Raw genomic sequence first — 27,096 nt, 5'->3', positions numbered from 1 at the left:
TCATCGTAGAGCTTTTTCTCACATTTTTATTATTTCTTTTGTTTATATAAATGTAAGCTTTGTTTATTTATAAGGGGGAAAATGTGTGGTATATTGTGGTGTATCTGTAAACTTGATTCTGACAATGCTTGTGTAACTAACTTTGTAGATCGTAGGTATCATGTGATGACATTCTATTTCTGACCGTTGGTCAACTTTGTCCCCCACTGTTGATAGCTCTTTTTGCTACAAGTAAAATGTGTATTACACTTACCTGCTTCTAGTGCAATCCACATTACAACAGTCACGCTGCGTACATAGTTTGCGTTTTTTTTTTTGCTGATATTGTTCCAGGATAAAAGAAGCGCGAAGCATCGAACAGTCAATAACAACTAATTAGGCATCCTATTTTAAGCATACTTTTTAGTAAATACGTTCTCTTTCCCTATTTTTTTGTTTATATTTGGGCACCACTTGACTGCAGTCCGCGCTTTTCTGCCAAGTGGTGCTAAAACTGGCTGCTGGCTTTTATTGTTGTGACGGGGCGCTTGCGTCGCCAGTCGGCGTCGTTTGGTGGGCCGGGCTTCGCGCAGCCTTCGGGCTTCTTTCCCAGCAGGACTCGGCAGCAGCAGTGGCAGTGACTCCCGTACGGAATGGCTGCGGCTTCGAGTTCCCTGTCCCCGAGCTATCCCCGGCATAGCCTGGCTGCGAGGGTCTCCGGCGAGCAGTAGCTGCCACCGAGGAGCTAGCTTGAAGGAAGCCGAAGAGGGCGGGAAAGAAGGAGCCCAGCCTGCTGCTGTCGGAGAGGAGCGGAGGCACCGCTGCTTGCTGGACAGGGAGGCGGCTGCTGGGCAGAGGGAGTCTGGCTGTGGGAGAAACCTTCTGTCCGGAGAGGGACCTGCTGCGAGTACATCCCTGAGGGTTCAGGGAGGAAGCGGGTAGAGGGAACTGGAGAGGAGACCACCGGCTCGGGCAGGTCCAGGGAGCAGCAGCAGCTGCTGCTGTGGGAGGTCTGAGGGGCTGGGGCTTAAGACTGGACCCCCCTGGCTGCTAGAGGGACCACGGGAGCCCAGTGTGCGTGAGAGGGACAGAGTATCTCACCTCAAGGAGGAGGGCTTTTAGTGCTGCGGGAGTTACAGTGATGATGCAGACGCAGCGTGGGACGGAGGCGCTAGACCCTGTGTTTTTGGAAGACGAGAGTCAGGACCTGGTGTTGCTGGGGGGCGTCAATCCCAATGATGCTGCAAGGATCTGAGCTCCAGTACCTGGTGGTATTGTAGTGAAAAGAAGGTGTGGTGGTCCGTGCTACTGTGGGGGAAGGAGGTGCTGGACTCTGGTGCCAGTAAACATAGAGGGGTGCATTACTCCGGTGCGGCCAAAGAAAGATGTAAAAAAAACAACACCACAGCATCGTGTGGGGATGTGAAAGGCTGTGCACCCGACCCCTCACAGCCGCAGTTAAACTTCCAGGGCTGTGTTGAATTCAACGGGGCGTACTTACTGAAGGTACTGTATTCTCGTGCATGTGTATTCAGAGGAGTGGAAGAAACCAGGTTCCTGTGCTGATTCTGAAGTGAATGGACTGTGAACCCCCTTGTTTGAAAGGATTGTACTCGAACCACGGTTCCCACCTCTATGGTGAGTAAAAAAAATCAGTGCTTCTGGAGAGAATCTCGCAGGTGTGACCTGCCTCGTCCCCGAGGGAAGGTACTTTAGAAGAAAAAAGCCGGAGAAGGACTTTACCTCACGCAGTGACTGCTTTGGTTTTGTGGAGTAAGGTGTACACAATTACGCTGGTACTGTCCTGTGTGTGAAGAGAGGAGGGTGCAAGAAGTACCACCCTTCTTTACATTCCAGAGACAAAAAGAGTTCCAGTGCCCTGGTACTGCTCCGCCTGAAGAGGAAAGGTGCACCGGCAGACTACTGTGTGTGTTGGAAGACCGCCTTGTACAAGACTCCGAGCGCTGCCCCAGTGCTGGGTTTAAGGAACTACTGTTCAGAATCAAGAGCCCCAGACTGTACTGAATTGTAGAGAATGGTGTGTGCCAGACACACAATCCTCGTACTGTACCGCAGCTGAATACAACGCGCCGCACAGGTCTAGGGCCCCACTGGTGAGCTGTATTGCATCTGGAGGGAAAGGACAAACCACGGTATACTGCCCTACTCTTGCAGGCAGAGCTCTGTTGCATCAGAGGGGAAAAAACGCACTCTGTGACCCTGTGCTGCTCGCTGAGGGACCTTGGACTGCGCTTTCCCGCCGCTGGCATGCCGGAGTCACGTCGCTCTCTGCTGCAGTGGCTGTCCACCTGGGCCCTGGTTGCAGTGGTCAGCCCGGCTGGGCCCGGTGGCTCCCCGCCCTCTCTCTGCCCTCAGCCCTGCCACTGCGATGGGGACGGCGGGGTGGACTGTTCCGGCAGGGGCCTGACGGCGGTTCCCCTGGGGCTCGGCGCCTTCACACAGGCTCTGTAAGTATTTTTCTCGTGTGAGAAGTGGAATATAAAACTGTTAAACAATAACCAGTCTCATCAAATGATTCACAGCAATATATATTTAAAACGGGGTTGTGGAATACTTTTGAAACGCTGTCTATTGAAAACTCCGCTATAATATAATAGCAGCGCATATGTAGTGATTTCAATATGACTGTCCCCTTATTGTAGGTGCAGGTCATTGTTAGGTGATTTTATTAAACTTAACACTAACGTATGTCGTTGTGTGTGGTTATCACACACGTGGAGTAAGTAGGTTGGGAATTCTTTAATTTTAGAACAATTGCGAAGTCTCTTTTGAGTAGTTTAAAGGGATATTTTTATGCTTTACCTGCATTCTCCCCTGGTTTGTTTTTTTCTATCTTCGTCCAATCGTAAGGAAGCGCATATAGAATGGCAACAAGCGCTACACGGATAACATACATGACATATCCTGTATGAATGCGCGAAGGGAGGGTAGCAACTTTCAAACACCCGCTAAAAACGAGAAGTGGACGCTCTTTTCTGTCTTTATCAAACGTGTTCCTCAGACGATGAGCTGGAGCTGCAGGGTATCTATTAGTGGCAATATAGCACTTTGTGAATCTCCGTAATATTATAGTGGTATTCTGTAGCTGCTAAACCCATGGTTGCAGTAGTTTATGCTACATGAAATTGATGACACTTTGTGCCAGATGCCATCATATTGAGGATAATGTGTACCTGCTATCGGATGGATGGTGGTGTTTTGTGCCTTGAATCGGAGCCAAGAAACATTTTTGGTAGAAGCTGCATTCTGTGGTGCTTGTTTGTTTCTTTTGTCAGTGAATACCTTATGGTCCCTATGCTGTTTTCTTATTAGGTATCGTCAGAAACGTCATATTTAGGCTACATCGTGCCGAGTGTCGTGATATTGGTAACATTGTGGGGCTATGTTTGTGGCGAGTCGCCATGGGCTTGTGCCGTGGGCAGTATTGATAATGTATGCCCCTTGTAATAGGAGGGGTGGGATTTTGTTGTGTCCTATACCGCCAGCCTAGCCATGCACCTTCTTCACCGGTTATATCGCTCACCCTCGACACCTCAATCCTTCATAGATGCTCCTTCTTCGGGCGTTCGCGGCAATTCTGACACCCGAACTGTACTTTTTGTGGTATTTTTCTTTTGTCCTTGTGTAGTATGTTAATCGCGCACGTCCCGGCGGGGGGCATCCTTTTGGCCCAGAATATATGGAACATTCTAGTGGGCTTGTTCTGTGGCGCGCAGTAAACAGTGGCTTCATTGGGCTGTATGTAGCAGGTTACGTGTAACCTTCAGCAGTATCTCATGTAGAAGGAAGGACTTTTGCTCGAGTCCTGTTCCCAAGATGAGCTGCTGGTGTGCACCACGATTGCACTCGTCGTTTGAGTGGAGGAAGTATTGAGCCTCTTGTTTGCTTCTGGGGGTTTGTGGTGCATTTCACACTTTCGACTGCGCTTAATCTCAACAGTCTTCAATCAAGGTGTCCTGATCCATACCTGCAGAGTAGAGACTATGAATTTAAGGGGCGCCTGCTATAATCGGGGTTCAGTGGGTCTGTACAAATCTGACTGACTCATTTAGAGCCCGGATGTAAATCCAGAGGTAGAAAACTGTCCGAATAGTAATACTGCTGCAGAGTGGTGGAGTTGCAGTAATATCGCTCAGTTCTGTTAACCGGATACTCCAAATCATATATAAGAAGGCAAAGGGTAATTGATATTAAAAAAAAAAAAAAAAAAGGCCATGGAATGAAATGTTGATGCGTTTCCCACCCCCACTACCTGGCCCTCGTATTTTATTTTTGTTCTGGGCTTCTAATAGCCCCAGGTAGATGGAGATGGGTCCTGCCCCCGAGGCACTGCAAACCCTTGGAGAAAAGGGGCGATGTTGAATTGTCGTTTACATGCATAGATATCAGCTAGATTACCATTTGTGGAACCGGTGGACCTGAGTTGTTATCCTGTTTTCTGACTTCGACAAGCTGTGTTACCGTGGTCAAAATCTTGTATCTGGCAACATCTATCACTTCGGCGAAATGCCAACATTCAGTGCTAACCATATATACACATTACAACCTAGAAGACACTCGCAACTGACCAACTGTTCAACCACTTGTGTTATCTTTCTCAGTGACAATAAATTGTAATCGATGTGATTACAGCATTCTTTTTTAAATGGCATTAACCCCAAGTGTATCCAAAACGTATAATGTTTTTAATGGAAGGCTAATTACAAACTTAGTGTAGTGCTAAGCCTGTTTTCTTTTATAGCCAAGACGTTTAGCCTTTACTAAAACGTGTTTATATCTGTGTGTGTGTGTGCGTGTGTGTGCGCGTGTATGTTTATCTAGAAATAAATATATCTATCTTATACGGGCTGTCAGGAAACCCTCTCCATCTATTGGTCTGTTATTGCATCATTAACAATTATCTTCTGACCACTACTACATACAGCAGTGGGTCAGCCTAATTCGCATATTGGTTAACTTAACTGTGAGTGACAACATATTGCTTTTTCACATGGAGCTTATCTGCCCACCAAGTAGTTTCCTTTGGCGCCAGGGACTATAATGACAAGGTGTGCTGATTGAAACCAACACAGTTTTACTTTTAGCCAAAATTTTGTATAGGCAAGAGCCCTGCAGCTCGCTCAACAACAAAAGTTTAGAAACGCTGTAACAAAACAAGCATGTCAAAAGTCTGGCAGTCCACATCACATCCATCTTTTTGAATCAAGTAGGGGCATGCAAAGTTCTGAAGCTCAGTGGTTTTGAGACTTATTAATCCTTTTTTAGGGATATAAACATATGCCTATGTCCCACAGTTGTTACGCATTCTCACTGCTGCTCAGTGGGGCTGGCCAATGCTGCCACTCGACTGGTAACCAAATTGGGTTACCACTACAGACAACTCTAGCTGCCTAAGGAGAGCTATTTAATCACACAATATATCCAGAAAGGGAGTTTTCGGATAGCCTCTCTTAGCCGTTGGCTGCTATGGTTAAGCTGGCCTCAGGCATTGGCTCGCAGCTCACAGACGACGCATAAGTCTGGCTGCCTCCACTCCTCTTTCCGACGTTGTTTCATTTATGAGTTGTAAGGTATCTCACTACTCCCACAAGAGCTAAAGCACCCCCTTTGCACCACAGCTTCCCTGCCCCTAGCAGGCACCACCACATTTATCACTCTAGGGCTCTCCCTTTGGTAGATGACTCTTCCCCCTCTTCTTTGCCCCTCCACAAGTTTGGTCTCTACAGTTCCTGGACCTCATCCTGTCCCATTCATTGACCCTGCTCTCCCCCCAGACGGACCCTGTCCCTTGGTGCAAAGCTTCTCTGCCACCTGTTGCTGGTTGTTCTTGAACTGGCTGTTTTTTCCTGCGTGCTAGGAGTCCCTGTACTACATTGATGGTTTTGGACTTTTTCCCCTTGTATGTTTGGTCTGGAGGGCTAGGGCAAATACGGTAGGATCCTCTTTAGCCGTAGCAAATGATCTAAAACATAAAAATAACAGTAAAGGTTTTCACAGGCTTTTTGCAACAAAGGCCCGCCAAAGGAATGCCGCTTAAGGCCTCGGGGAGGGGGCAGGTGGGTATTTCATATTGCAATTATATCATTGCATAATATGTTGTAGTGTTCGAGAAGGGCAGAGATACCACCAAAAGGAATTTAGCATGCTCTACTGTGGTCAGGAGTGCATTAGTCCTCCACCCGTGCTCTTGGTGGGTTTTAAAAATATAGGACTGTGAGTCTCTAGGGGTAGGGACAGATGACCCAGGTAAAAGAGTTCATATTTTTCAAGTGCTCCCAGAGCCATGATTGTAATATGAAGCCCTGGAGTGGGTGGACCTATCCACCTTCTTGGTCCTGAATGGTCACCTGGATGTGGCCACACATTGGGTATTTTGGAATGTCTTGACTTTGTCAATGCTTGTAATGCAATTCAATATAGCTTTCGCAAAGCCAAATCTATGATTGCTCGACACAAAAAAAAAACAACATTGAAAAAGCCAATTTGCCGGTGCCTGTTTGCAACGCCGAGACCTATTGGTTTGTCAGTACTTGTTTTGTTTATTCACATTCCGTGGCTGGCTGGCAGGATTCCCAGCCTACTGGTGGCCAGACACCCCCTGGTAACAATGCTGCTGTTGACAGGTGGGGAATTGATGGTCGTGCAGCTTTTTCCTGTTGCTACAGAGAGGTGGTAATAGCAACGGTATCGTTGAAACGGGGAGCCTGCTGCAACAGTGGGGTTGGAACAGCAATGGTGCAAGCTAAACAGGGATCCGGTTGGCAGTAGCCTGAAATGCCACGTTGTTTGGACGGAGGGAACCATTTAACTTTGTCTCGGAGGAACCTTCACTCTCCTATACGAGGAACAAACATTCCTGACTTACCGGGGAGGTAACACTTAGAGCACCCATAGAATCAAACCCTGGGTGCACTTTGCTCAAAGAAAGTGTCCCTTGAAGTCGCTGTGTATTTCACAAGTTTCTATCACATGGTGAGCCTTATGGACCTTCTGGCATTGGCCACTGAAGACACCAGCTCTTGAATGTGGCCTGTGCTCTCTTCAGTGTCCTTAAAAGTCTGCTGTGGTGCCCTCACTGCAGGGAATGTTCGTGGTATTGTTAAAAATGTTTTCTGGGGCGCACGCATCGAATGCCTTAGTCTGCATTTTAAATGCGAATTTGGCAGGGAATGTGTTCAGAGGTAAAGATAGCCAGCAGTGACCTTGAGTTCTGGGAAATGTTGCATAATTACAGGACTTTTAGGCCTTGCAGTCTTTTCTAATTACATGTTAGGGGTTGTGCACGCAGGAACTGTTCATTTAGATGTTCACGTGGCTGGGCTGTGCAGTCTTATTTTGCTACTGAAAAATGTCAGAGGCCTCCCCCTATATATTTCAAATGACAACTATTTAAACTGGAATGTTATGCAATTTATTGCAATTGTGTTTGTAGAGAAATCCGTCAATGAAGGTTCTGTTCGCAAGCCGCTGTTCACCTAGTAGGTGAACAAAAAACTGAACAACATACTGTGGATGTTTTCCTGACCATTAACCATCTAAAAAACGTCACACACTATCAGAAAACCTGACAAAAAGTGAGTATTTTAGCATCTAAATAGCCCATCATCTAACACGGTCGGAAAGAACACCCTGTTATATATTTGTATCCCCTTTCAATGTGGGTAATTTTTCCTTTGAAAAAGGTCTGTTTTCAACACCAGCACATTGATGTTCACTGTTGCTTTATTTTTGTCAAAAAATGAATTTGGTTGCTCGAATTGTGACAAAATAAATTAATTCGCTTTGATCAGAACAAATATGATTTTAATTTTAGTTATTTTCTCGGGAAATGTTAAGCTATAATCTGGGTGTGACTTCTTTCTAATTTTCATGTTTCATATTGGACGATAGGTTCCACCCATGTAGGAGGTTTATGTAGCCCTACATACAGAGTAGTCGCAGGAGGGGACGAAGCTGTACCTGGGAGTGATACAAAAAAAGAAATGGAAAGGGGACTGGCAGGATGGTCTGCTGATATGAAAGTGACCGCTCTGGTTCCGGCCTTCAGAAGTAGAGGCTCGTTGTGTTGTGATTTTGCAAAACAAGGAGTGGCAAACATAAAAGGCTGGAGTATTTTTTTTCAAAGAAACGTACACCAGGAGGCATTTTGTATACCTAAGCTGATTGATCCAGGTTATGAGTGGAATTGATGGTTTTATTTCAATTGGCAGAACAACATTTTTCACCTTTTTCATAGATGCAACAGGTATGAATTTTGTGTGTGTATGTATGCAAAAAAAGAAGCAGAGAACTCTAGGTAGCTCCCAAGTTTAAGTGGAGAGCATCTCCTATATATAGACCACCCTTCAACACTAGCGACACAACATTTCCTTACCTCAACTGCCTGTTTTTCTAGCAAAGTTTTTAGACATAGGATTGGCCTAAAAGCCTTAAACATTCCACCCTCTTCTATAAACAATATATATATATTGTGTGCATCTGTGTGTTTGTGTATGTAGAAATGTTAGGTGTTAAGGTGGCCACACCAGTTATATTTGTGACACACTGTGTGTCCTCTCTAATATTCACTTCTAAAGATGCTACTGTGTGTGCGTGGTGATACCGTTGACCAGAGGAGATTATTTAACAAATTATTGTGGCATTAATGGATACCATTTAAAATTGGAGTAAATGTCTTTGCGACACGTAAATCTGATGATAAATACAGGTCACTCCTAAATGAAATTATTTTTCTTTCGATGCTCGCCTACAGAGATCCGAGGCAATTTTCATCTTGCCAATTTCACTGATTTTGCCGGTCCTTTCTAACACTAGTGAAAAGCGATCAATAAGTAACCAGGTCAGAGCCTTTTGTCTGTTCTCTTGAGCGCTCTGCACTGGCAGCAGTCTGTTAGTGTTAACCTTGGGATGACCTTATGTACCTAGCTTTTAGGTAAACACGTCTCACAGGAAGAGCTGTATTCCTAACCTGCAGGTGAATGCGTTTCTAAGTATGCTGGTGTACCTGGGTAAATAAGCACAACAAGAGTGTCAATATGCTCACTGGGGCAAAGCGCGTGTGCAAAATTTCTTCTTGGTGGCCATGTGACGCCATTACACCCCTATTGTTGCTAGGATATTGAGCTTGTTTGATATGTGCAGTTTAAACTAAATGCAATCTTGCATTCTCTAATTTGTTAAGAGGGATTTGTTCCCATTTTTGTCAATGCTAAAAATATCAAAATGTTAATTTTTATTGACTCAATAAGCAATAATTTCTTGAAATGTTGGACCTAGATTAAAAAGAATATCAGATTTTAACTTTATCTGACAAAAGTCAGTGTTATGTTTGTTGACATTTTAGCATAATCTTTATTTATGGGCCAGTGAAAGATCTTAGCAGTGAACTTTTAAAAAGCTTTGATAGTTTTCCAAAAAATCACAAGGCACTGGCCTGATCGGAATGGATGCATAATCAATAAACTGAGAACAGACATGTCCTAAATTCGCTGCAATATCATAATCGTAAATCTTATGGGAATATAGCACATTTTCAGCATGAATACACACATGGAGTGCTATTTCTTTGAGCTAGCAAAACATTGCTTATATGAATGTATTAAAGTGTGTGTGTGTGTGTGTGTGTGTGTATGTGTGTATATAAATACACTTTTAATACATTTATATAGGGTTCACTCATCCCATTCTCCCTGCTACCATCTGCGTGTGAACTAATTGTGACAAATCCAACGAAGATAACACTGCCTTTTATACTTCAAGGTCAACAAGCTGAGTAGCATCACTTTGGTAACAGTAGTGCTTGGAAATTACAGAGATTTGAAAAGGCAACAACATTGGCAATTGTTTTAGAAAGACAAGCAGCTACACTATGGTCTTGGGATAAAAGGAGAATCCAAGCACAAACACACACTCACTCCCTGGGAGCAATAGAGGGGTACCTTAGGGGAAGCAAAAGGGAGTGGTCGAGGGGCAAAGCAACATGTGGGCAGGGGAAATTTTGGGTCCCATTGCCATCTCCTGCATTGAAGGTTTCAAGCCTTAGGGGTAACAAATCACAAAAAGTTAAGTAGTCGCTGCTCCCATCTGCATGTGATCTACATGTGACAAATCCAACTTGCCTTTCTAAAACAATTATTGCCAGAGTTGTTGACTTTTCAAATCTATGTAATGTGTAGGCACTACTGTTGCCAATGTGATGGTACCCAGCTGGTTGACCATGAACGGGATGTTTTTGTTGGATTTGTCACATGTAGATCACATGCAGATGGTAGCAGCAAGTACTTAACTTTTTGGGATGTGTTACCCCTAAGGCTTGAAACCTTAAATGCAGAAGATGGCATTGGGGAAACCAAAATGCCAAAGGGTTCTGTGAGCTGCCACTTCCTGCTCTCGATAGCGCCCGCCAAACACCCCCACCCGCTTTGTGTTTACTCTCGCTTTCTATCCCTTGTGACTGCTTACTCTCTCTCTCTCGTGTAAAACCACTCATGCTCCAAGCTTTATATTAGTCTCCCATGTGTGTTATTCCCCCTGCCAACGTTGCTTTGCCCCTCGGGCCCCGACCACTTCCTTTTGCTTCCCCTAATGCACCCCTCTATTTCTCCCCACGGGGGGGGGGGTGTGTGTGTGTGTGTGTGTGTGTGTGTGTGTGTGTGTGTGTGTATATAATATTGGCTTTTTGTTTGCGATACTAAACGGCATCGGCAAAAAGATTTTTTTCTGATGCTAGTCATTATTGGCAAAGGGTGAGGTCTACTGGCTTTGTCAGTACTTATTTATGTGAATAGTTAGAGAGTCTGGCATGAATCTCTCTCCTGAACTAATGTTCACCCTTGATAGACCGCATGCATTTAGCAAGCTACTTGCTATTTAAAAGCTTGTTCTGAAAACTAGCACATGCTTTGAAAATTATATTAATTGAGCAATAACAATACTCCGAATTGCCATGGTTTCTCCTCTATTTTTATTTGGTTGTTTTTGTCTGAAGAGCTAGTTTTTTTTTTTTTTTTTTTTTTTTTCTTTTTTCTAATTTGGTCCCCCTTATTCACCCTCGCATCCCCAAGAAAGCCCCAGGTTGGCCTTTGCTGCTCAACACTGTCATTCGTTTGTGTAACTCGGTAACCCAATCCTCTGCTGTACATTCTTGGCTCGACGGCGGAACTGTAAATGTTTTATTTTTCCTTTTCAGTTTTTTACTTCAGGCTCGTGTTTCAGAATACCTGCGGAAAGTAATGCTCTCCAAAAAGCAGCCCAAAACCCGAAAAAAGTCCATGTGGTTAGTAACAAAGGCACGCTGTGAAGTCGCAGCCCTGCGAGCTGCCTGCAGCGCAGAGCTGGAGGGACGAGGGCCCCAAACTTTGCCTGTATTAGCAGGCTTATTTACACAAATTGGTCTCCCGGGAGCCTGCGTTCAGCCTGCCCTGGGATCGTTTTTAAGTGTTGATGAATTGGACCTCATTAGGGAGGGGGTTGGGAGGGGTCTTGTATTTCACCGAGGTCTCTGCTGGGGATTTTCGTGTACAAATAAAAACAACTTCTGAAATGTCAAGCGATGAGATTAGGTAGATAAAGTCCTAATTATTTATGCCTGTGACGTATGTGATTTTTAAGCCCCGCCTAGAGATTATTTTGGACGCAATACCTTCATATATGCAGAAGTCCCTGAACATTCATTTCTCATGGAAATTGCAGCTGTAGGGCGTACTGTTAACTTTTAGCTGGTGGGGTGATGGTTCTCTTGGCAAAATCAGATTCTCTAGTTCATGCTCCCCTTCTAAGGGATTAACAGACCGCTTAAACACTTTACAAGCATGTTTTATAGCAGTTTGTGCCTATTCATTTCTGTCTGTATGTATCCAAATGTGTATTGCTATTAGGTTATTTTAGGTCTTTATCCCCTATTTGCAGCTGATAAATGAATTTGCAATTGATATTTATTTCGTACCCATTAGTATAGCCCAGGGAGTTGCATGCTGGCTCCTGAGACCTGTGTGACTTGCAGATGGCACAACGTCAAAATCTGGCAAGGCCGACTCGCCCTTTCATCAGTGGTCAATTGAATTGGGTAATACCTCCTATTTGTAGTTCGATGCGAACAAAGAGGAAAAGTACTCTATAAAACCAAAGAAAATCATGTTCTAATATGTAGGAGACTGTAATGTCCCTTCCAAAGCCTTTTCAGATATTTTTAATAAAAGCAGGGTATTCATTTATTACAGTTAAACAGCAAAACCATCTCTTTGGTAGCACGAATATTATAGTCTTGGACCTCCAGCAGCATATCTCTCTCTCTAGTTAAAAGCATGTTTTCTCTCTCCTGAGCACAACTTGTTCCTCACGGTGCGAATCGCAAGATTGAGATCCTTGCAGACAGATGTTCTATGCCAGTGAACATGATGGGCATTGCCAATCCCTTCACATGCGTTCGTACAAAGAAAGCATGGATATGGTGGATCAGAAGTAGAAGGCTACAGAGAATATTGGTGAACTCCATTTCATACTGGAAGAGCGTGTCATACTTGAAGCATATAGCGCTCTTGTTATTCAAAATTAAAATCTTATTATACGCCCTATCTGCTAGAGAGGCAGTCAACTCTCCTTCGACATGGTCATTGAAAGAGAGGTTTAGTTGGACTGGATGCAAGTTTACTGCTGTTAGTGCACGGGCACTAAATAACGCTCAGACTCTGCTGGCTCAGTAGTGACTGGTCTGGGTGCGTAAAAATATACAAGTCCAGACTTTTTTTTATTAATAGGATCAATGGTTTTTGCAGGAATGGCACGTCATCCCACAATCAAGGACCAAAAGCAGAAAATGAGCACATTTTCTCGATCCTTACACATAGACTGCAGTCTCTAACCCTCACACACAGATGCTAGCAGGAATGAGATGAGTGCTTTTAGATCCCATAAGCAAATACACATCCTGCTTTTTTAAAGGCCAAATTCCTGTACCTATTCATGACCGAATGATCTTCTCACTACAGATAGTGCTCTTAATTATTACTGTTATTATTAGTTTAGATGGCAAGAAGTCCCCATTTTTCAGCCTTTCCCGGGCCTTTTCTCCAGCTCAAACCAGGCAGAAGATTACTTTTAGAACCCACAAATTAATTCCCATCCTGCTTTTAATAGCCAAATTCTTGTAGTTATTTGTGACCGAATGATCTTCTCACCCAAGATTGCACTCTCAATTATTACTTTTAATATTAGTTTACATGGTAAGAAAACCCCCACATTCCAGCCATTGCCAGGGCATTTCTCAAGACCAAAGTTTCAGCCAGACAAGTCAAATGAAGATCTTGTAGAGCCTGATCCATGCTAAGTTTTCAGAATAAATGTAAAATACTATTTCAGTTAACCTTAATGGAACTCATTTCAATAGTTGTTAAGCTGAAAATTCGACATGAATCTAAACCTGGGTCTGACACCCACAATATATATCTTGCGCTCTGCCTGGCCTACTTCCTCGCACCGTTCCACACCCCTGAGTGATGTAAATTAATAGGAACAGGCAAGATACAGGTAAAAACAGGCTTGCGGTGTGAACACCTAATAGTCATTAAAGTCACTTTTTCAAAATTGATGGTTGCACAGGGCTGAACATGTTTGATGAGCTTGTGCAAAAAGAAAATGTCAAGTGACTTTTGAATAACTAGCAGATGAGTAGCTCTTTGTTGCTCACAGCATATCACCTTTTTTGTTTCCAGAGAGCATACCTGATGGACTTTGTGAAATGTGAATAGGATTCCTCGGGTGACAGTCAAGTCTAATATGTGTTTTGCATTTCATTAGGAATATTTCGTGTCATTGAACATTACTTCTAGCCCTTGAACAGTGCTGTTTTTATTGTCTGCTTTGTTGTCGGTGAGTTTGAGGATTAAGAAACGCCTGGAGGTGACTGTGTTTCCATGAAGAGGAGGATGTATGCTGTGGTATTGCATTTCGTGGAGGACAAAAGTTTCACATGTATATTGAATCGCTTTCTCTGCGGCTGGATGCCAAAACATGTTGGCAGAATAATAAAAAGAGAATAAACATGGGATTCATAGATAGATCAAGAACTACAAGTGTTGTTCTGCGCAGATACTATGGATCTTACTGTGACCCACTGGCACAAATGGAGGGGTGCGGATGTCATGCAGGATTTCAGAATGTAGTCTTCTGCCACAGCCTGTGCAAACCCAAGTGGAATGGCACTGCTGAAAGTTGATGCATGTTGTAAAGTTTGAGCATGTTAGTTTAGACCTCTTGGATCTTCATTTCGACCTGAGTGAATTTCACATAATTTCCTTTGCAGAAATGACATGAAATGTGCAAAAAGGATATTTAAGTGTTTTGTGCTATTATTCAGTGTGAAATGTATGGATGCAAGGACATACTTTGTGCAAAAAAAATAATGCCAAAAAACGTGACCTGAACAAGTGTCGTACGTGCTGTTCCTGTGATCCTGCTGTAAATGCTAGAAATTATGCCCAGGTCTAGCTTTATTTCGGTGTCCTAAGTAATCCTGCTCCCGTTATAGGTAACTTGGAGTGAGGCTGTAAAGTGAAAAAACCGTCTAATATCCTCCTTGTAATTCTTCCTCGGTGTCTTGTAGCGGATTCCCACCAGCAATATGTCGCCTACTAGTGTGAATTTCTGTGGAAATCCAGCTATTGATCGCAATGAATCATGTTACTCATAATAGAAAGGCGGGCCTGGCATGTGCTGCTGGTATCTGAATGTATACTGTGGGTTTGTGTTAGACAAGGGAGGTGTAAATTCTTCTACACTGTCGGCCAACAGCAGTGCAGCAGCTGGCATGATCCTTTCTGTTAGTGAGGGTGGGATAAAAGGACCTTTTTAGCAGGATGCATGCCCTGCCTGGCCTTGCATCAAAGCCAGATAGCCGTCAAAGATGCCACCAGTCTTAACAGTCGCCCTCAAGCCGAGCAATGGATAACCATGCCTCCCAGCAAAACGGAATAGATTGCTAAGTCTTTGCACACGCATCCATACTTCTAATGCTTCACACCGCTTCATCACTGGATCTGACGACACTTTATCCAATATAATTAGAACTGAATAATTGCAACATTTTGTGTCATCTAACAAACGAGCTGTAGTTAAAAACCATCTCTAAAACGTATGTTGGTCTACTCCAACCTTGCCTGTCACTATCGTATATATGACTCATTTGTGACCATAGGAAGCACAACCAAATACAGAATCAATTGACAAACTTGTCTCTGGTCCTTGGCAACGTCTGATTCTGAAAGTGCTTCTGGACCATACAGCTATTATGAATGATCTATACACATGTGCTTAGCGTTCCATAGAATGATGTTCAGCAATATATCTCACTTCATTACACTCTGACCCATAAAAGAGCTCACAGGATTGCGTAAAGTTGCGGAAACATTACATCCAGAAAGTTGGCCTAAGCAAATACAAATGAGTACCTGAAATTTGGGGAGAAATGTATTCTACATTTTTAAAATGTAACTTCATTAAACTGCTTCTTCCACAGCACTTCACGCATCGTACAAGTTGTGTTAACTGCCATTCACTTTACACTCTGAATAGACAACAATGCTTATTAAAGTAGTAGATATGATTTAAACTCCTCTGTGCTTGATGGACACTTTAAATAACCTTAATTCATTTGAAGCAAGTGTAAATTCACCTTTAAAATTTGCCAGTGTGCCACAACACTACTCTTCAGTGAGCTTGTTCTTCCACATGTCGATCATCCTTCGTTGCAAGGGCTTCCCCCTGATTCACTGCAGAGCGTCAAAGGCTGGAGCATACCGTTACTGCATTCTGATGTAGTTTTCTTTAAAGAGGTGTGTCTTCAGCTCTTTGGTGATTTGGAGCAGGGCTGGGGTGATCCTCCTGGATACAGAGATGTTCCAGGTCTAGAGTGCAGACATGGAGAAGGTTCTTGCCTTTTATTCCTCCTATTTAGACTGGTTTGCCTCCATTTTGATGGTGTCCTACCTGCTAGTGTGCCAGTGCCACCAGAGATGTGAGCTTCTCAGCTACACATGCAGGGGTGCCCGTCGTTGCAGCTTGTATGTGATGCAACTTGTTTTGAAAATGATATGAGCAGGCAAAAAGAGCCATTGGAATTTTAGCTTTAGGGTGATGTGTTCAAATATTTGTAGTAATTTGAAAGCAGTGTAAGAGTGAATGGCTTATAAATTGCTGTGTGTAGAATGATGTTTCCATGTATATTTCCCAGTTTGGGATGTTGGGTCATCTATGACTGAAAGAGTTTAGCAAGTTGATATTTATGCCATTGATCGTAGCGACCCTCCTGTAAAACACAAAATCCTACATTACTTGTCTGTATCTTTGGAGCAATATGTTTTCTGTGAAACTATTGAGAAACTGATTTCTGACATTCACCCAATGTGAAATAGCATTTCTGTCTGTGTCCTCCCAAAATTGAAAAAACAACAATGCGGCAACCTGGGCTACTCCAGGGTCCATAATAACATCACCAGCTTCAGACTAAAAGCTCAGTTTGAACCAGATGTTCTCTTCAACCGGTTTGTTGTTTGCAGCCTTGTTTTATCCTGTGCTGACATGTCTCCTTAAATTTGCATGGGCTTTGGAGCCTATTCTTGACATGGTGTACCATTAGGTGAGAGACGCACTGAGGCAGGGTATGGTGACTCAAGAGCAAAAATATTTTCTGCCCCGCCGTTATTGCATTGAACTTTTGACAAACTCACCTACACCAGGGAGCCGGGCCAACTAGTAATGTGAGCACCATAAAACGCCATGCAAGAGCCATCCCTAATGAGGGGTCTTCCCTGGGGCAACCAGGCCACACATTCATCCCAGGGAGCAAGATCCTCTTCACTTCTCCAGGGCAAAGCTATGCAGTACTAGAGCGAACTACTGAAGGCTAGAGCCAGATGCCTGATTCTGCCTCAGATCGAGATCCTCTTGGATTCTCAACCCTAAAAAAGCTGAGCCTTCCTGTCCCATCTCACTACTCTTACACAAACCTTGAACCATCTCCCATTGTACTCCCCCCCCCCCCCCCCCCCCACCCCCCGCCCCCCAACAGCACCGAATGCGCTGGCAATGCTGTACATTTCAGACGACTTGACTCCCATATTTCCCGGGGCCCTGTGGCATGAAATTTGCCAACAGCAATTTCTTCAGAGTTTCTGCTTGCTTTGCTTCTCTGAAGCCATTCGTGCCTTTCCATACAGTGCAGTGGTCCTGTGCTGCGCGAACTCCTGTAGTGCAAAGCACGGTCTGTGGTTGCACATACACAGCAGAAGTAGAAACTCATTTTGCATTGCCCTTCTTGTGTGCAATGTTCCGTTGCTTCGCTTCTCGTCGGCCTCTGCGGACTGTCATGTAGAATCCGAGTGAAGTAGCCATGGCCCGCCTCGGGTGATTACCTTCACAGTGTACAGAACGCCTCAGCTCGTAACAAGTGAGTTGTGAAAACGCATTGGACAAGGTTTTTTTGGTATATTATATATTTTCTTCTTTTTTTAAATAATTTTTTTAAACACAATACAAAACAGTACAGTGCAGCATTTGGGTATATTATGCATTTTAAATGAAATAAACTTTTTCATTTGGAAAGGGAAATCAGAACTATTACAGACAGAGGAACAAAAATAGAAAGACACGGGGATGGTAGAGGCCTTAGAAAAGAAGGGACGGGGAGAGAAAGATGAACTGCATTGCATTGGTCGAGTAAGCAAGATGAAGAAATAGGTGACGGAGATTAAGGAGAGAGGAACGTTCACATGGGAAGAGGAGAGATATGGGAGTCAAGAGTGGGATATCATGGGTGGGGGAGAGTAAAAGGCAAGGGAAATTAGTGATAAAAAGGGATAGAGTGAGAGACGGAGAAAGTAGACCTGATTAGGTATATAAAACATTTATGTACAGTTTTGAAAAATTCCTTTAATTGGCAAGGACCTCTGCTGGACCAGAAACAGACTTCCAAAAGTCTGCCCCTGCCACCCCCGATTCACTGAAGCCGGGTTTTGCAGGTTTCCTTGAAGCACTCCTGGCTCCAACAAAAGTCAAAATTCCAGAGGCATCGTCGTTGGAAGTTCCTTCCCTACACTTGTCCATCAGAGAAACCTATGCAGATGCCCCCTCTATTTCAGTGGGTAAAACACTAATATAAGGTAAGAGTTATGGCTTAGAATTTATTTTTTACTTTCTTCTTAGTAATATTAACACCATTCTGCCATTGGTAGCCCTGCATCAGAGTCTTGTATTCCAAAAGATATTTTTGAATACAGCCTGATGTACCGATCTACTTTCAGGATGGGGCAGGCAAAGTGGATAGTGCAACATGCCCGTAGTGTGTGTGCAGTCAGTAGGGCAAGTACATCAGTTTTCCTGAGTTGTACGTTGTGGTGACTGGTTGAGCCCGGGGGCTATACCAAATTGCTTACCCGTTTCCTCAGTTGGTACAGATGCCCAATGTACAGCCTTAGTATGTACAGTTCATATTTTAGAACATGCAGTTGAATGATAACCGAAAACCACCATCTCATGAACCGACGTGTCCTTTGAGGTTTTTTTTTTTGTTTCTTGTAATCGAGCCATTGTAATATTGCTCTAATGCATCCTCTACACTGAATTTTGATTTTTCGCAGCCAGTGGGATGTGGTTTGTTCTGAAAGCGGACAGCGGCGACCCATTAATCATAAATGACACTTCATAGGACTGGTACAGGCGGTGGTGATTGCCTTTGATTACGGACATCCGCAGCATGCCTACAATGCGGTCTCTTGTGTTATAGCCTTCTCAGCACTCCAATAAGACATGGCCTCAACAGCCCCCAACACCCACAGCTACATTCCCTTGATAATCAATTCTTGTTTTAGTGGTGATGAAAAATGTGCCTGTTTTCAGCGCTTCGCCTGAAAGCGCTGTTTGGTCCCTGTGCCCACAGGCTTTTTCAAAGCGCAGTATCTGACAGAAAGGACACCCTTCACATTCAATGTGCAGAGTTAAAGCGGGGGGAAGCGGGGTGGGCTGTCTGGTGTCTGTCTCAGACTCTGTTAGGCTTTTGTTTGTGTTCCCAGTCGACACCGTTGTGTGCTATGGCATTCAGTGGCGCTGGGCCTTCCCGCTTGACGTTACTCTGCTAACTTTGCTAAGTGCCTCTTCTCCACTGGTGCTGATTTTAGATTGAAAAAGTCTCTTCAAAGTATACCTAATACCATTTACTTCTGTGCTCCAACTGGCGAATTTCAGTTGCTCATTTTGCAGCCTCCCTCATCTTGCTGAAGTTTTTTTTGTGACACTTTCTCCCCCCCCCCCTCCCCCCCCCCCTTCGCCATCTGCATGGGTATCCATGAATAGCTTGACCCAGCCCGCCAGCTGGGCGACTCCTGTAGAGTTGCTTTTCAATGGCTTAGTTTATAACAAAGAAGGCATATGAAATATTTCAGTTCTGTCTTTGAAAGTAAGACTTGGGCCTGCAGGATTTTTGTGAAATGCTAACCCTTAGGTTACTTGCAAAGCTGTTCCTTATCAAAAACCTCAAAAAAGAAATGTGTTATTGAGCGTGCGCGTGCTGCTGGCTTAAGCAAATGCAAAACCATATGTTGCCGGCAAAAACTACAAATGATTCACCTAAACAAGCCATAATATTAATATTAATCTCGACGTAGATTTTTCTGCTGAGAAACCATTAGTCGTAACAGTTTTGATTGTGTAACTTTTTTTGGGGGGGAACAGAAAAATGCTTTTCTGTTTTCAGGCTAAACAAACATCAGGAGGATTTTTTTTTTGTTAGAGACTTGAGACAAGAGGTTTCAAAGAACGAGTTTATGTATGATTATTAGTGATTTTATAAGTTTCTCTTGTGGTAAGTTTTACAAAAACCACATTACGTGCGTAGACCTAATCATAAATGATTTTGTTGATGGAAAATCTGACGGTTTATGGCAAGGACATCATTGCTCATTTTTCACCCATGTGTGTGTTTTTTTTTTTTTTTTTTAATTCATCCGAAAATATTTTATTCGAGGGGAGAATCCCCGACTCTGCCTGAAAATATTAGGGGTGCAGTTTATTATTTTTACACATTTTGTACACTTGCTCCAGACTGTGTAAATGAGATTGAGTGATGTAATGATTTAATACAGGGACTGATAAATGGGCATCAGCGGATATATAGCTATAATTGCTTTATTTGTGTGGGTAAATGTTGGTTTTTATTTGCTTTTTCAGCTAGTGACTCTATACTCCCAAGAGCAATATTATTAAATCCTTATTTTTGCTTGCTGAGATTGTAATTTTGTCCCTCATAAGGAGTTGTCAGGTTCGGTACCGCGAGGGCCGCATGTCTGGCAAGCCTCGTGAGGTACATTTTTATGTAATATAAATAGAGCTCTTACCATAGAGGTTCTACTAAAAATGTGCAGACCTGTGGGTCTCCTAGACCACAATTTCCCGCATTGTACATAGAGGCCTGCAAATCTCAGCATGCCACGTGTGTTGGCTAAAAACCCGGAAGTGGAGCCGAACGTGCCCCAAAGTTGTCTTCATACATTGTCCTGAAGAAACAATTAGGATAATTCTACAGTTGCCCGTTTGCCAGCAAGGAGGTGTTTTGCCATTTAAGCTAGATGACGTGACTTGTGAGTGTTGGTGTCAAGTGAAAGCGGTAATTTGTTTGTTATTAATGGGTCATTAAAAACTGCAATTCAGCAGTCTGAGCACTATAAGCTTATTCCCTCAGAGCCCATGAACTCCGGCCTGGCACTTGAGTCACTGAGGGTTTATTTATACTATATTGCCTGAGTGCCACTTCCGGTACGGTACTGCAGAGGCTCCAGATGCACCTAGGGGAGAAATGTGTCTCAGCATTTTTGTTGTCACGCAGGGTCACGATCAGGGATCTGGGAAGTGACCTTTTCAGATGCCAGGCCACCTTGACCTCTGCCTTTCTTCTCTGACATCCTGCCTGGTCCTGATGCCATAAGATGCGCTCCCAACGTCTGTTTATTAGTAATGTGCAAGAGAAAAACGTAAGACCAATCAGTTCACAAAGATTGTCCCATGCCAACTTAGGATAGTATGTGTCTTGTCATAGTACATTTTTATTCTTATAAATTTCTCCACGGGGTTGAGGTTGGAGCCGTAGTGTTGCTTGTAGGGCACAGGTGTTAGCTCCTGATGCCACTGCTAGGGCCCCGGAAACCTGTTGATTGAGAGGTTTGGGGAGGCTACAGGACACGTGTCCGGCTAAGCAGTGACCAGAATAGCCCCAGAAGATGTGGATGGTTTTTTGTCCCACAAGATGTAGATGGTATGTGCTTATGGATGGATTGGAAATGACCACTGGACCAAGAGTTTTGCAGAATGTATGTCCTCTCTTGGCATACTCATAGTGAAATAATGTTGTGTGTAACGTCTAATTTAGGACTGTGTATTGGCGGTGTTGATATTGTACATATTATTATCTCATGATTTAGTTGCTGTTAATGATGTTTCATTGCGTTTTGCATACCACCCAGGGAAAAATTCACATATGTTAGTCACAATGTCATCGACTTTGTGGAGTTGGGGGTGGATCCTTCGTAGTCCTCTCCTCCACCTATGAAACTGGATGGGTGTTTGCAATTTTAAAAGATGCGGGACAGTCCAAATTCTAACTCTCACGCATTCATTATTTGAATTGAATTGTTTCTTTGTCCAATGAGGCGGGTGGCTGTTTTGTCGATCATACTTATGCAGCCAAAAACGCCTTTGTTGAAAAACTTAGTTTTCCAGCACATTCTTCACAATTATTTCAGCACAAGCATCAGAATTATTCTTTTCTGGCAGCCCCTCCCCATTGCACGTGTAATGCTAAACCCTGCATTTCAGATCATCCGCCTTCATATTCATGCTTACGTTATAGTAAGTTTTGGAAAAATACTATATATAGCATTTTGCTCCACCTTTTCAACCATTTTGTGTAGTCTTAGGATTTGATTTCTCATTGGAATCAGAACTAAAGGAAACAAGGCTTTCACAATAAAAAGCACTTCACATTGTTGTGCGTCTGGAATTGGAAATATCGGCGGCATCTAATTATCACGCTTGAGGCCCATCTGCCTTCTGCGTCGTATAGGCCAAGCTGACTGCATACAAATTCCGACAGACAGTGCAAATAGCATGCCATTGGGCTCAAACTCGCTGTCTTAAGATATGCAGGACTCATCATAGTGGAAATATGCAAATGTGCGCAGTAGCCAGAAATCTTCTCTTTTAATTTTTTTTCAGCAAACCGCTCCCGATGCCCATTATTGAGGAAGGAATATAACTCTTGTTATAATCACCCCATCCCGAACTCTAGATTGCACAACGTGATTGTTTTTTCTAGAAAAGCATTCTGTTTTTTTTTTATTCCTTTTAATATCTTAATGACTAAATCGCCATTCCAGCATCTCTCACCTCTTTCACTTGAATAATTTATTCTTACAGCATAAATTGAAAACAAACACTCCGTGTTCTTGGTAGTGTTAAACTAAATCCTAAAATCCATAGATGGCATTCAGAGACAAGGGCCTATGTGGTCACGAGTCATCAATGTATTTGATATGTAAGCCAAACAAATTTGGAAACTTACAAAAAGTTTTTTTCGTTTAAGGAAGCCTTATAATGTGCTTTTACATTCAACTTTGTTCAGTACTCGTGACTTGTACATATATATGCAGGTTTCTCAGTCTCAGAAATTAAAGTCCAAATATTCTATCTGAGGGGGTCGGTTGATTTAGTTTTATTACTTCTGTAAAATAGCAAGTATTTCTGAATCAGAGCTCGTTAGCCGCATGTTAACCGGAACGTCAACCAGCTTTCCAGTGATGAAGCCTGGTTTCAAGACTACAGTGTAGTGCAAACGGCTGACCCACCACATCATTTGGTGTTGCTTAAGGGTGTGTAGAATGTGACCATAGACCATGGAAATGATGTAACGAATCCTGAGAGACAAATTTAGCTGAGCTTTTAAGATTCCTACAGAAAATATTTAAGATTAGGATTTAAATGCAGGCACATTGGATCAGAGCATGGGGGATGCAACTGTATAATTTTCATGTTTATAGGTTACATTGAAGCGTTACTTGGAGCTGCACCCATGACATTATTTCAACTGTGGTGGTAATACTGATGTTTACAACTTGAATGAACTTGACAAAAATATATTTTCATTTCCACCGCAGGAAAACTCTCTATCTTGTATTTCTTCATACAGGAGCTATTTGTTGGGCTACCCCACCATAAGACCAGGGCAGAGATGACTTTACTTTGAGCAGTAAATTCCACTTTATTTGGACACAATTTTTTCTGTAATATGCTAGCTGGTCCTAACGTGTATGCTACAGCGACTTTTATATATAGCTATTGATGGAACATTTTTGCTCTTCTGAGCACTGTTATTAATTCTGGCATTAGTGCTTTTACCCAGAGTCCATTTCAATAGGCAGAAGTTTCTGCTTCTGCAGTGGGCAGTAGCTACCGCTGCGGTCATTGCCAACTAACAATTGAGGTATTACGTGCACCTATCCAGTAATAAACCCTCACTTGTGCAAAATCCATTAGTGACAATCTACACATTTCGGATTGCCTACTTTTAAACCTGAAAATGTACTTCGTAATCCCCATCCCTCCCGGCCCTACAGAAGTCAGAGTTCAGTGTTTGTAAGCAGTGCAGTCAACCTACAGAAGTCACAGAGCTGCAAAAAAATGGAGGAAAAATGAAATAGACCTCAACAAGAGACGTCTTCTAAAACTGCTGAAAGGCAGTTTAATAAAACGACCTTGAACGAGATTTCCTGCCCATAATTACCTCCCTTGTCCTTTGCCCTGTTGAACATTTTGTTTGCTTGCAGAAGCGTTGTTGCTTGGTAAGGCATTTGCCTGAAGCTGTTTTGGGGAACAATGTATACCTCTGGCACAGTAGGTCAGACATGAATCCATCGTTTATTGCTGGAATGCTGCTGTTTTTCTGTGAGCCAGGGTAATTAATGATGACATACTTTTATTCACAATCGTTAACCAGAAGTAGTTACTGACTTAACTCTGGCCTGATAAACGGTTGGTTTTCATGGAATTGTCTAAAGAATAGGTTGAGTTTCAGGGGTCTTCAGCCGGCCGCCGCTACTCAAGAATCCCCATAACATGAAACATTTCCAGTAACAGTTTTTTTCTTTCTAAGTTTGCAATACCTATTTTTCCCTCATTTTTCTTAGCTGGACATGAGGCATTGTGGTTGGGTCAATACGACAATCACTGACCATGCATCATGTGCAAGAATTCAGGGTGGTTATGGGAAAGCAGCAAGCCACCTACAGGTGTTAACCTGTTTACACAGCCTTGCTTGGCATTTAACACTGATGGAGCACTACGACAAAGTAGGGCCATTTACATTCAAATCAACTGAAGGTGATCCCATGCCCTACCTGACGCTAGTGTACATTTAAAAAACAAATAGCTTTTGTAATTGCAAAACAAGATGCATGGAAATTTTTCATAGAAGCCATCTGCGCCCAGAAAGAGATTTTTCAAACACACTAGGGTATGAGAAGTTATTCATAGTAAGTGTGGCTCAGCAAGATATTTTTAAAGCGCACAAGGTGCATAGATGTTAGTTATAGCAGCCTTTCGGCCTTAGCAAGGTCTTATGCAAATATAAAAAGTGCATAGAAGTTATTCATAACCGCAGTCCGACCCATGTTAATAAGTGACATTCAGCTTTTTGTTTGTAAAATTGATATTCAGTTTGCCTCCGTTTTTTTTTCTCTTGGTGTTCTCCCCTCTGTAACTGCTGTCTACGTCTGCCTAACCTACCTTATCAAGGTATTCTTGAACCTGTTTTTGGGCCATCGATGGTTTGACTTATGATTGTGATTGGCTGTCCTGGTGATGCCAATTCAGTCAAAGTTAGAAAGTCATAAGTAACTTAGTATTGTTTAACTTTTTCACTTCCCTGTGGCCGTATTTATAGTGTATATATTTCCACAAGGCGTATACAATGGCCCTGAAATAGGAAGGGGTAGCTTGCCTGATTCTGTACTCAAGTTTGTGTGACCTCGGGGCAAGTTTTAAAAAAATGTCCTTGGTTTAGGGGGTGCTTAATTAGTCCTGACAGCAAAGTAGGTAAAGTTGGAGGTATTCGGTTCATTTTTGGTTAATAGAGGGGACAAAAGTAGAAAGTAATTGCATATTTGAAAATCCATGAATTTGAATTGGAAAGTGAAAAGTTTAAATTGTCCCCTAATGAGGTAACTATTTAATAAAAACAATCCTCCCCAGACAGCAGTGGAATGGGTGGCTATGCCCAGAAGAGACATGAGGTTGGCCTAGCTCTTTTGTTTTTTTGTGCGACCTGTAGAGATTATTTTGCAATAGCTGCTGTGTCCTCTGTTAAAATAAGTGACTCCTTTCATTTGCTTTTGCCTGGAGCACAGGTGCTGTTTTGTCCCCCTGGCCTGCGAACAATCCGGCTTTGGAGACTTTTGAATGTTCTGCTGTTGATGAGAGCATTGGATCCCCTTTTCTACTCCAGGTTCATATCTGCTTCTGCGATCAGTCCATGCCAATGATCAGATAGAATTTCTTGACAGTGATGGACTAACGCCCCCAAGGGATTCCGTGGCTCCTTGTGAATAGAGATGATGCAAGGGAAGTTTACAAGCCCTGCATGGGAACAGGCTTCCTTTTGAAAACATTCTCACACTCAAACTAATAACCAGTTGCCTGAGGTACGCAAACCCCAGTGTGAGGCTCTTGTGAGAATGCTGGGAACAAAAAACACTATTTTTGGTCTTGTGTTGGACTCGGCCCGTCTGGCAGGTTCACCCCTGAAACTTTTTGCTTTTTATTGTGACCTGGTGTTAGTGATTTTTTGGCTTCTGCGCACTTTACCACTGTGTCCCGGGGTAAAGTGCGTGCGTGTAGTGAGGTTGGCCTGCCCTCCCATAGGAATGCATGGGGGAATGTATGTGTCCCTGGTAGTTCCGGATGCATGGGGAGTGCAGGTGCGAGTTTGGTATGTGCGGACTCGTGTGATGAAATGCTGCGCGATGATGTGTGCGGCATCAATGTACCTAGTGTGGAAGTGCCACTATTAGAATTTGGCATTTCTGTGTGCAGTGTGAGATAAGTGCCTTGTCTGGCGATTGGCTGGCTGAGGTCATGTGATGGGCTAGGGAATCCCCAGAGTCAGGAGGAGTCACCCAGTGGTGAATGGGGAGATCAGCAGCCAGATGGGTGGGAGGAGTACACCTGGGACCTGAATAGGGCTGGGCTTCCCCCACACAATGCTGGCTCCGCCCCCTGTGGTGCGTCTGATGGCCCTGGCCTGTCCTGTGAAAAGAAGGAGAGGAGCTGAGCAAAACAAAGTGCTCAAGTGCTCCTGAACCAGTTGTGACTGGTTCTGCCCTAAACCCTGTGCTGTGCACAAAAGAAAAATGTGTATAAAAAGGGGCTGTGACCCCTTACAAAATGTTCTCACTTGTTCCTGACTTCAGGGGGACACCCTGCCAGGAGGAACCACCGCAGGACCCAGCTACTGCTTCCTGAGGGTCCCTGCGTGCTGGCCTGCCTGGCTGTGCTTTGCTGGGGTCCCCCCAGCCCAAGGACTTGCTGGGCTTTGACCTTTCTCTAGGAGTGCGCTTCAGGGGGTGTTGGCAGCACAGGGAAGCTGCCTGCCCCCCCCCCCTGCTCGGCTGCTCGAGCGGGAGCCTACCCCGCTTGCTAGGGAATTGATATCCCTAGCGGGTGCCCACCCTACCAGGGACTTTGCCGTTTTGTTTTATTTGCCTAAAGCGGGTGCCTACCCCGCTTTATTGTTCCTTGGAGGGAGCCCACCCCTCATTGCCCCCAAAAACCGAAGAAAAATCACCGCCGCGGTCGGGGGAAACAGAAAGTCAGGCCGCGTGTGGCCTGACGTAGGGCAGGACTTCTGCTTTCGCGAAGGAAGCCCCGCGCCCACGGACTTCCCCCGGAAGCCAGCACAGAGAGAGGCGCGTCGATCCCCAGCAGAGCTCTCGTGCAGTGAGAGAGCCCCGCCGCCCCAGAGAAAGCGGAGTGTTGTATGCTCTGTTTCCATCGTCGGCCCAGCAG

General features: G+C 43.8%; 1 protein-coding gene across 1 annotated transcript in view; it reads left to right on the top strand.

Annotated features, from left to right (window-relative positions):
* Positions 1–587: 587 nt before the first annotated feature.
* LGR4 (leucine rich repeat containing G protein-coupled receptor 4) overlaps positions 588–27,096 on the top strand; it is a 287,978-nt gene continuing 261,469 nt past the window's right edge. The window contains exon 1 of the mRNA XM_085643635.1: positions 588–2,447. Coding sequence (XP_085499761.1) covers positions 2,248–2,447 — 200 coding nt within the window. The 5' untranslated portion in view covers positions 588–2,247. The remainder of the gene's footprint in view (positions 2,448–27,096) is intronic.

The sequence above is a fragment of the Triturus cristatus genome, chromosome 3_1 (assembly GCF_964204655.1).
Source record: "Triturus cristatus chromosome 3_1, aTriCri1.1, whole genome shotgun sequence".
Taxonomy (NCBI): Eukaryota; Metazoa; Chordata; class Amphibia; order Caudata; family Salamandridae; genus Triturus; species Triturus cristatus.
Note: the sequence above shows the minus strand (reverse complement) of the source record. Positions and strands in the feature narration are given on the sequence as shown.